This window comes from Phoca vitulina, unplaced genomic scaffold, assembly GCF_004348235.1.
Source record: "Phoca vitulina isolate PV1807 unplaced genomic scaffold, GSC_HSeal_1.0 scaffold7, whole genome shotgun sequence".
NCBI lineage: Eukaryota > Metazoa > Chordata > Mammalia > Carnivora > Phocidae > Phoca > Phoca vitulina.
This window is the reverse complement of record NW_022589710.1, coordinates 70878670-70889097: the sequence shown is the minus strand read 5'-3', so window position 1 is coordinate 70889097 and position 10428 is coordinate 70878670. Positions and strand designations below refer to the sequence as shown.

At 69.1% G+C, this 10428-nt stretch overlaps 1 protein-coding gene across 2 annotated transcripts in view; it reads left to right on the top strand.

Moving 5' to 3' along the window:
- The first annotated feature begins 94 nt into the window (after positions 1-94).
- The window catches only part of JAG2 (jagged canonical Notch ligand 2), a 24678-nt gene continuing 14344 nt past the window's right edge, over positions 95-10428 (top strand). For both annotated transcript variants that reach the window (XM_032406037.1, XM_032406039.1), the window contains exons 1-4: positions 95-160; positions 352-702; positions 8488-8545; positions 10080-10331. In XM_032406037.1, the coding sequence (XP_032261928.1) occupies positions 95-160; positions 352-702; positions 8488-8545; positions 10080-10331 (727 nt within the window). The remainder of the gene's footprint in view (positions 161-351; positions 703-8487; positions 8546-10079; positions 10332-10428) is intronic.

Below are 10428 nucleotides of genomic sequence, written 5' to 3'. Positions count from 1 at the left end.
CGCCGCCGCCGCCGCCTCTGCCGCTGCCGCTGCCGCCGGCGCTCGGAGGGCGGGCAGGCGGGCGCTGGGGGAGCCGGCGCGGGCCGGGGCGGCGATGCGGGCTTGGGGCGGGGGGCGCCTGCCCCGGAGGCTGCTGCTGCTGCTGGCGCTCTGCGTGCAGGTGAGCGGGGGGCGCGGAAGGGGCGCACCCGGCCGCCCCTCGGGGCCGGGCGGCTCCGCTGCGGGCGCCGCCGTTCGCAGCCCTGGAGGCTGCGCGCCGCAGCGGGGGCTCTGGGCGGGTCCCCCAGCCCCGCGCCCCGGCTCCCCGACCCCGGCCCGCGCCTCCACGCGCTCTCTCTGCCTTATTTTTAGGCGGCACGGCCCATGGGCTATTTCGAGCTGCAGCTGAGCGCGCTGCGGAACGTGAACGGGGAGCTGCTGAACGGCGCCTGCTGTGACGGCGACGGCCGGACGACGCGCGCGGGGGGCTGCGGCCACGACGAGTGCGACACGTACGTGCGCGTGTGCCTCAAGGAGTACCAGGCCAAGGTGACGCCCACGGGGCCCTGCAGCTACGGCCACGGCGCCACGCCCGTGCTGGGCGGCAACTCGTTCTACCTGCCACCGGCGGGCGCCGCGGGGGACCGGGCGCGGGCGCGGGCCCGGGCCGGAGGCGACCAGGACCCCGGTCTCGTCGTCATCCCCTTCCAGTTCGCCTGGCCGGTACGTGCCCCCCGCCCCCGCCCTCCCCTCCCTCGGTGCCCGCCGCCCCTCCGGCACCTGCGGCCGGGCCCTGCTTGCCGACTGCGCGCACCCGGACGGGGCGGGGCCGGCAGGGGGCGCCGCGCGGCGGGCCGGCCTGGGGCGCGTGCTCCGTGGGGCTCGGTCCGCGCCTGGCCACGTGGGCGCGCGGGGGTCGCGGCAGGGGCGGGGCGGGGGGTGGTGGCCGCGGCCCGCGTGCGCGGCGGCCTGCGGCGTGTGCCTGCGTCTCCTTGCGCGTGTCTGTCTTGGGTGGGGGGAGGCGAGGCGCGGCGAGGCGCGGCGCCCGGGGCCCGGGCAGGCCGCGGAGGCATGTGCGCCGCGCGTGCTGGGGCTGGTCTGGGGCAGGCCCTGGCGGAGCCGCCCCGGGCCCGTGGCCAGCCTTCGCCCGCCCTGCTGTTTCCTGGATGCCCGAGGGTGGAGGTGGGGGGCAGCTCGGGCTGGCGCCCGGGAACCTGGGCCCCGGAGGACCCGATGTGCGAGTGCTGGCGCAGCCCCTCCCCCCACCCCCCCTCCCTGCCTCACCCCGGCCCGGGGAAGAGACAGTGGGCCTTGGTGTGATCTTGTATGGTATCACCCATTAGTAGGCTTTTGGTTTTGTTTGTTCTTTCTTTTGAGGGGGCTGTGGGGGGTGGGGGTGCCAGGCAGGCGGGAACCATGGGCTTGGGAATGCTGGGAGGGATGTGGCCCAGCCCTGTGGGCTGTCCTGGGGCAGGCAGGCAGGGGGATGTGCCCAAGTATCTGGATGGGCCAGCCAAGGCGTCCGGTTGCCTGAGGAGGTCCACTTTGTGAAGCAGAACCTGCCCCCTTCCCCCACACTCGAGGTTTTTGCGGCAAGCCTGGGTGGGGCAGGAATGAGAGAAGACCCCGGAGAGGTAGCCCAGTGTGCAGGAACTGGCCAGGGACAGCTGGGGTGGGCTTGGGAGAGGATCTGTGAGCAGAGAGGGCCCGGAATAGCGTGCCAGGCTGTGATTGGCAGCCCAACCTTCTAACCGAGGACTGTGGCTGGACTAGCCAGTGGGGAGCACCAGGAACGTGTCCACCTGGTACCCTGGTCCAGGGGAGGCTGGGAGTTGAGGCCAAGCTGGCCAAGGTTGGGTCAAGAGGACCCACCCCATGGGGGGCTGGGCCCTCCTGCCCCAACCCTGGCTCTGAGTCTTGTGCTGACACCTTTTCCTAAGCGTAGACCAGGCGGCTTTGCTCTCTACCCCATCCTTGCTCCTTTCTGAGCTCCGAGCTATAGGGAGGATGGCCAGGGTCCCCTCTGGCCTGGGCGCCGCCCCTGCGTGCCTGGCTGGCCTCTGGGATCTCCCTTGACCTCAGGACCTTGGGTGGGAAGTGCATCTCTGATGGAGAAGGCAGGGGCAGGCCTGGAGGGCCCCAGGCAGTTCGGATAAGCTCAGCCCCCTCGCCCCCACAGGGGTGCAGCAGGCAGGTCTGAGCAGAGCCTGCAGCCTGTCATCTGCACTTGGGCCTGAGCCAGCGTGGCTCCAAATCGCTACCTGAGGATGTGTTTTCTGCTTGAGTTGGCAGTGCTGGGGGTGGGGGCAGGGAGGCCTGGGAGGAATGTGGCGGGGCCAGCGCGTGCCCCTCACGGCTCTTGGCCCCACGGGCTGGCCGGGGGGGGGGGGGGGGGCCAGGAGTCTGGGCAGCAGCTTCTGGGACCTCAGCCCTCCTCCTCCTGCTGCTTCCCCCAGGAGGGGGCTCAGTCTCGGCCCTGGGCCGCGGGGCGGCTGTATTTGGGGGGCAGCTTCGGCCTCTCTGCTCCCCACCAGCGGCGCAGCCTGGCTGCTGGGTGCCTAGCTGGTTTGTGATGCCAGCGCCCTGGTATTTCCGCGCCCCGCGGCCACGCTGCCTCGGTTTGCTGCAAGTCCAGCTCCGTCCCGTGAGCTGGGGCGCGTTTGAAACCGCATTTGGGCCTCATGGGGGAGGGTGGGGGTGGGGGGGGCTCCGGCCCAGGACCAGCTTGCACTCTGGGAGTAGGAGGTGGGGGGAGGGCCTCGAAAGTGGCCGGAGCGGGAAGGGGGGCACCTGTGGAAGGGCGTAGGAAGCGGCCCCTCCTGCCCCCTGCCCACACCCCTGGAGGCAGGACGACGGGAGCTGGTCTGGGCTCTGCACCCCCACCCCCTGCAGTTGCCCTCGGCCAGTCCTGAAGCCTTCTGCGCCCTGCCCTGGTCGTACGGCCTGTGCTTTCTGGGGTGCGTGGTTCCAGTTGGGGTCAGGCTCCGTGTTTGCAGAGGAGCGGGCCCAGGCTTTTGGAGGTGGGGAGGTCAGGGTAGAGCTGCCGGGGGGCAGCCCGGGGGTGGGGTGATGGCTGCTCCTCTCCTGACCCACCTCAGATGCCCCACGCCTCCCCCTCGCCCCCCAGGAATTCAGTGACCCCTCGTAGGTCCAGGTGCCTAGGCAGCAGTTGACAGGGTAGAGACCATGCCTGATCACGTGTGGATGTGTGCACGTGTGTGTGTGTGTGTGTGCTTCCTCTGGGTGTGGGAGGTAGCCAGTGGAGGGTTTGGGGGGCCTTGTGAGTGGTGAACTCGGAGGGGCTGGCTGATGGGGGGTAGCGTGGCAGCCAGGGCCCCGTCCTGAGGGAGGGGCCAGCAGGAGCTGCACCCCTTCCTACTTGGGCCAGGCTCGGGCTACCAGGACGCCGGGACCCCACCCATATGTGTCCCCTGTGGTGTGCACCGTGGGTTCAAGGAGAGGCCTGTGTATGTGGACAGACCCTGACAGTGCAGCCACCCGAGACCTTGGGCCATAGCAGGTTCTGGGGCCCGGCTTTCCCACCTGTGAAATGGGGCCACGGTGGGATCTCACGAAGGGGGCAGGGCTGTGGGGTGCAGGCTTGGCCTTGGGGAAGCCCCCAGGCTGACTCCCTGGCCTGCCTCGCCTCCTCTTCCATCGGTGCCCCGCAGAAGGCCAGAGTCCCTAAGGGGCCGTGGTGTGCTCGGTGTGTGTGTGTGGGGTCTTTGGCCAGTTAGGGAGGATCTGGTGGGTTGTGAACACGGGGCCTGGCTCTACTGTGGCCAGTGGCCCCGGGAGCTTGTCAGCTGCGAGTTTCCAGCCCAAGATGGGCCAGGCTGCGGTCTAGGGCCAGGGGCACCTGAGCTGCCCTTGCTGGTGGGACTCCATCCTGCCTGTGCTCCCCGCCGCTCCTAAGGAGCTCGGGGCAGGATGGGCCCTGGTCCCCACCCTACTACCCCACCCTACCCCTGGGGCACACTGGGGCCCCTGCACGCATCCTTCCCATGCCATCCCAGAGGGGGCCGGGAGTCCTGCTTGGCTGAGGCTCAGCAGGCCACACTCCACTCTGCGCCTCGTCACCTGCTTGGTGTCCAGAGTCTTGTTTGAGGCTTTGGTGTGGGGGCAGCAGGGCAGAGCTGGAAGGGCTGCACCAGCCAGTGGAGGGCTTGGAAACGGACTGGAGGCTTTGTCCTTAAGCTTGGAGGGAGTGGGTTGGGGAGGAAGGCTGCGGTACGACAGGGATGCTGGAGGGTTGGTGGCAGGGGCTTTATGGGAGGGACTGTGGTTTTTAGGGCCTCATTCGGCTGTTCTGTGGTAATCTAGATGGGGTGGGCAGGGGGGCAGGCTGGGTGACAAGCATCTCTAATCTCCAGGCCTGAGCTAGGGTCCCCATCCCCAGACCCCGGGTGAGCTGGGGTCCCCATCCCCAGACCCCTGGGTGAGCTGGGGTCCCCGTCCCTAGGACCCTGGGTGAGCTGGGGTCCCCATCCCTAGGACCCTGGGTGAGCTGGGGTCCCCATCCTCAGACCCCGGGTGAGCTGGGGTCCCCATCCCTAGGACCCTGGGTGAGCTGGGGTCCCTATTCCCAGACCCCAGGTGAGCTGGGGTCCCCATCCCCAGACCTCCCCATCTGTAGGACCCTGGGTGAGCTGGGGTCCCTATTCCCAGGCTCTGGGTAAGCTGGAGTCCCCATCCCCAGGACCCCGGGTGAGCTGGGGTCCCCGTCCCCAGACTCCGGGTGAGCTAGGGTCCCCATCCCCAAACCACAGATCCCAGGTAACCTGGGGTCCTGATTCTCAGGACCCTGGGTGAACTGGGGTCCTTGTCCCTAGACCGTGGGTGAGCTGGGGTCCCTGTCCCCAAACCCCAGGGGCTCCCCATCCCTAGGACCCTGGGTAAGCTGGGGTCCCTATTCCTAGACCCCAGGTGAGCCTGGGGTCCCCAACCCCAGGACCCTGGGTGAGCTGGGGTCCCCATCCCCAGACTCCGGGTGAGCTAGGGTCCTCATCCCCAGAACGCAGACCCCAGGTGAGCTGGGGTCCCCGTCCCCAGACCCCGGGTGAGCTGGGGTCCCCGTCCCCTGACCCCGGGTGAGCTGGGGTCCCCATCCCCAGGACCCCGGGTGAGGAAGGTATGCCTGGTATCAGCAGATCGTGGGCTTTGCTATAGGGATCTTATAGGGTCCATGTGACAAGGCATGGGGAGATCCTGGGCTGAGGGTGGGCACACCCGGCAAGGCCCTGGCTGCTCTGTAGTGTGGAGTGTGGGTGTCTGGGTTCCTGTATGGGGTGGATGTGTGATCCATTCCTCCTGCCGAGCCCTGGAGGGAGGTGGCCCCCTCTCCCTCTCCCCGGGGACAATGGCGGCAGAGGCCCGGGCTTCTCCAAGGCTCAGGTTTCAGGAAATGTATCTGTGCTTAGAGCTCCTGGCGCCGGCACCATACTCTGCCCCCGCGGGGGGCTGGGTGCTGATGCGGGATGCTGCGGGAGGAAGCCAGGTTGGAGCCCATGGACTCGGGCAGTGGGCAGCAGGGGCTGTGCTGGGCCTTCTTGGCCATGGAGCGCCCCAGGCCCTGGGGTGGGGTGCACAGGTCCCAGGTCCGCCCTGTACCATCTGCGTGTCTTTGGGCTGCTGTGTTGTCTTCCCTGAAGCGTAGGACCTGGCCTCGGGGGTCTGGGCTGGGGGTCAGGCTGGGGGTCCGCCTATGTGGTGCAGGTGGGTCAGGGCAGTCTTTCTGGAAGAGGTGTGGCTGGGCCTTCAGGGACTCAGGCCAGCTCGCCGGGCGGGCCTCTCGGCCAGGCAGGCAGGTGGCCCAGCTGAGGCTGGCCTGGGAGGAGGGGCCGGGGCTCCTCCGAGTGCTAGCTAGGGATGCCCTCAGCCGTCCCCGCTCAGCTCTCATTGCCCCAGCCCCATCCCTGGAGCCCTAGGACACCGAAGAGGCCTCCAGCCCAGGCCTGTTGCCTCTCCTGCCCTCCGGGGATTTGGGTTGACAAAACCCTGTCCTGGCCCAAGGCACGCGCATCAGAAAGCGCAGGGACGAGAGGTTGTCGTTTGCATCGGGGAAACTGAGTCTTGGAGGCCGGCTCTGTGGGAGGAGAGGAGGCTGGGGGCCCAGCGCTGGGGGAGGTGCGCCTGCTGGCTCAGGTTCTCCCTGGATGACTTCCTGCTGTCTGTGTGTGGGGAGCCCAGCTGGCGGGCGCTGGGGCCCTTTAGGGTGGGCGGGCGGGTGTGCATCCTGTGGGAGCAGGTAACTGGAGCCCGGAGCTCGGACGAAGGTGGTGGTAATCCTACCTGAGTGGCTGGCATGGGGTTTCCTGGGAGCCAGGAGGAGCTCCCCACTCACCTGAAGCCCAGGTGCTTGTCCCGCTGGTGTCCTCTCGTGTCCAGCCCGCGGTCCCCGCACCTGCCCGTGCCCAGCCTCACGGACCCACCAGCAGCCACCCACTCTGCTTGGCCTTGGCGACCATGCGCCGTCTGACCCTGCTCCCTCTGTCCTCATGCCCCTGCTCCTCCAGCCCCATGGGCCTGCCACGCCGTTGTCACAAGTGCTTTCTCAGTCTCAAGGTCTCCCTCTCCGAGGCCTGCCCTGACCCCTGTTCAGAGCAGCACCTCACCCCTGGGTCCCCGCTGACTCATCCGCTAGCAGAGCCGCGCCTGGTGCTCGCTCCTCGAGTGAAAGAATGCAGTGGGGCCTGGGAAGGAGCTGGACCCTCGAGCTGTCACCAGGAATGGCGGGAGTGGTAGGGAAGGCTGGCCTGAGGGAGGCATTCTTGGCACAGGGAGGGAGCTGTGTGTGCAAAGGCCCAGGGGCAGGGTGGGCAGGCCGAGGGGGAGGCAGAGCAGGGGCTGCGGGGCTGGGAGGAGGGCGAGCCCTGGGGGTCTTCGGGGCCCCCGTGGACGAGGGTGTGGAGGCCCCACTGGCTGCAGGGAGCTGGCCTGGCCGTGGCCATGGGGAGTGTGTTTACAGGAGACTCAAGAAGTGGGACTGAGAGCCTGGACACAGCTCGACATGGCAGGGAGTGTTCTAGAAGGCTGCGGATGGCCCCTGGGTTCCCGCCCGTGCTCCCGGGTGGCTGTGAGGTCCTGTGGGTTTTCCTGGGGCATCTGGGAGGCTGTGCTCAGGGCAGGGTCGGCAGTGTAGATAAGGCCCCGTGTAGCTGAGGGTGGGCCAGTGTGTCCTGGGGCCGTCCTGCTGCAGGGACAGTTGCAGGCCTGGGGTGGGGACAAAGAGAGGGTGCCTAAGGGAGGGCCCTCCGGATACCCAGAGGCTGTGGGCGTGGTTGGTGTGGGGCTGGGGTACAGGGAGGCCGGGGCCTGTCTGCGCTGCAGTGCACCGAGGGCAGGACCCGAAGGCCTGGGTTTGGGCATCAGCAGGAGGCTGTGGGGCTGGGGGAGTGGCCCCGGCGGCAGCCCTCGACCCTCGGCTGTGAAGCGTGGTTTCCCCGGCACGGCCATACTGCAAGGGCCAGAAGATGGGGGGCGCCGAGGGCGGGGATGAGGCTGGCCTCACCAGGGCGGTCCCCCCTTGGGTGGGAAGCCAGCCAGCCTCTGCCACACAGGTGGCCCTGTGCTGTGGGCCCCCAACCCGGGGCAGCCGGGGCCGGATGGAGGGGTGGCCGGCGTGTTCACGGCTGATCTGAAAGGCTGAGCGGCTCACATAGGGGAGCCTGTGCCTCCTGCCAGAGCTTGTGCCCGTGAGGGACCAGGGCGGGGCTGCTTGCGGGCTCTGGCTACTCTCGTGGGGAGGGTGTCCTGAGGGAGCTTGGTGACGTTACCCCCGCACATTGTCCTGGGAGGGGCAGCGGGGAGTCCCTGGGCCTCAGTCTCCCCATCTGCACAGCACAGCCAGGCCCCTCCCCGCCCCTTCTGTTCTCAGGAGGAGGCAGGCTTGGGGGTTGGGTGCCGTTGAGCTGGGCACCTGCCGTGGCCTGGCTGCAGCATGGGAGCGTGGGCCGGTCAGGGGCCTCGTGGTGGCTGTGCCTTCTGCCCTCCGTCCCTGGGTGCCCGGGGGGGCAGCTGGGGTGGTGACAGGGCCTCGATCCTCTGGGCTCTCTGCTAGCAGCAGGACCTTGTGTTTTCCAGGCCCCAGGGAGGTACCCAGGGGTCTCCCACTGGCCATCCTGCAGGCCCAGGCCGCCCAGGGGACCCTGGTCTGTGCCGGCCCTCAGTCCCCTGCTCTGCCTGCTCATTCTCCCTTCTCTGCGTGCTGATCAAGCCGGTCCAGCCGGCTAGGTGGGGGCCACTGGGGCCGCAGGAGCTCAAGGGCCCAGAGCCTCCGTCACATGGAGGCACAGCCGCCTCCCCTGGGTCATTTTGGGGTCTGTTGGGATGTGGCATGAGGCTGCTCCTGAGGACGGAGGGTGAGGTGGGGGTGGGCCTAGAGGAGGAGGAGCCCTCACGACCCAGGGGCAGCGAGGGGGCACGGGGGGGCGGTGGCCAAGCTGGGATGTGGTAGGTGGGGCAGGCAGGGGCTGCTGGTACCTAACTGCCTGCTCCCCGTGTCTGCAGCGCTCCTTCACCCTCATCGTGGAGGCCTGGGACTGGGACAATGACACCACCCCAGATGGTGAGTTTGCTGGGAGCTGGGGGGCTGGGGTGGGCTCTGCCTGCAGGCCCCCCTCAGGGCACGGGGAGGCTGACCCCTACAGCCACAGAGATGCACGTGGCCGGACTCCTGGTCCTTTGCCTGCTGGGGACAAGGGCCCAGGTCCCAGGAAGGCTGCGCCCACCCCCAAGGATCTAGTGTGCGGTTTCCCTCCTTGCCCTGGCTGCTCGGAAGCTCTGCCGTGTGTGTCATCTGCAGAGCTGTGCCCGTACGCGCCACCCCAGTCTTGGCTTCATCTGTGCCATTCTCCTGACGAGCGTGTTCTCCTGGGGCCACATCAGGCGCACGGCGGACTGGGCACCCCTGAGGTGCTCTCTGCCTCTGTGGCCCCTTCTCTGCCAGCCTGTCCTGGAACGTGGGGCTCGATGGCCCTTCCCTGAGGCTCACGTGCTGGCTGGCCAGCCCGTGCAGGGGGGTCTTTGGGCCCTGTGGTGACAGGGCGGAGGGTGTCTCCGTGGACAAACCAGGAGGAGCAGTGCGGGCAGCGGGAGTGAGCAGATGTGTCTGTGAGCAGCGTGGGCTTGCGTGGTGGGGGAGTGATGAGGTTAGTGAGGCCAAGGTCGGGGCGAGGCTGCCGGGCCACCATGAGGCTTTTGCGGGAGGCCAGACTGCTCGGGCTGCCGCACGCAGGGCGGACTGGAGGGCTGGGATGCAGGCTGGCATCCAGGAGGCATGGGGTGCTGGGCCAGGCCTGCGGGGTGAGTGGGGCTCTGGCCACTCTGGAGGCAGAGGTGTGGGGCTTGCTGCTGGGCTAGACGTCTTGAGAGAGAGAGGGGGTCAGGGACGGCCCGAGGAGCTGGCAGGACAGAGGGGCCACCGTGGGGACGGATGTGTTCGTGGGCAGTGTCACATGGGTCCCGAGGCAGGCTGAGCCCCACGCCCCGCCAGTGATGACGCTGGGGCCTGGAGGGGCTGGGCTGGCGGCAGTGGTCAGAGGCGGCCAGGTGGATACAGGGACGGCCGGCCGGGCAGCTCGGCCAGACGGGTTGCGGGGGGCAGGTGCAGGGTGCGAGGCTGTGCCAGCGGAGGGCCGGAGTGGGTGGTCTCCCCCGCTGCTGCTTAGTGCTGAAGCGCCCCGCATTCCTCGGCCTTTTATCGGCAACAGCCTAGCTGGGTACGGAAGTGTTGGGAATGGTTTCACGAGCGTGTGTGCCCAGGGTGGTCAGCCTGTGCCCTCAGCCCCTAGCGGGTTCCTCCGAAGTGAGGCGGGGCTGTTGGAGCACCAGCCCGCGCGGCTGAGAGGCTTGTCTGAGCACGGGCCGGAGCGTCCGTGGGCGGGGAGTCGCAGCCGGGGGGAGGGGGGGGGCAGCCCCGCGAGCGCGCCCCCGCGGCCCGTCCACGGCCCTGCAACCCCGCGGTGGCCCGGCCAGTGTCCCTGCTGCCCCCGCTCCGCGGCGTGCCCGCCCTGGCCACAGCGGCCCTTCTGTGCCCGCCGCTGCCGTGGCCCCAGCGGGAAGGGCGGCCTTGGCCCGGCTGACTCTGCTGCCCCCCCAAGAGGAGCTGCTGATCGAGCGGGTGTCCCACGCGGGCATGATCAACCCCGAGGACCGCTGGAAGAGCCTGCACTTCAGCGGCCACGTGGCGCACCTGGAGCTGCAGATCCGCGTGCGCTGCGACGAGAACTACTACAGCGCCGCGTGCAACAAGTTCTGCCGACCGCGCAGCGACTTCTTCGGCCACTACACCTGCGACCAGTACGGCAACAAGGCCTGCATGGACGGCTGGATGGGCAAGGAGTGCAGGGAGGGTGAGCGGCACGGGCGCACGGGCGGGGGCGCGGGGGAGGGGGCGCGCCGGGCGGGGGTGGGGCGGGGGGCGCGTGGGGCAGGGGAAGGGGGGCCGGG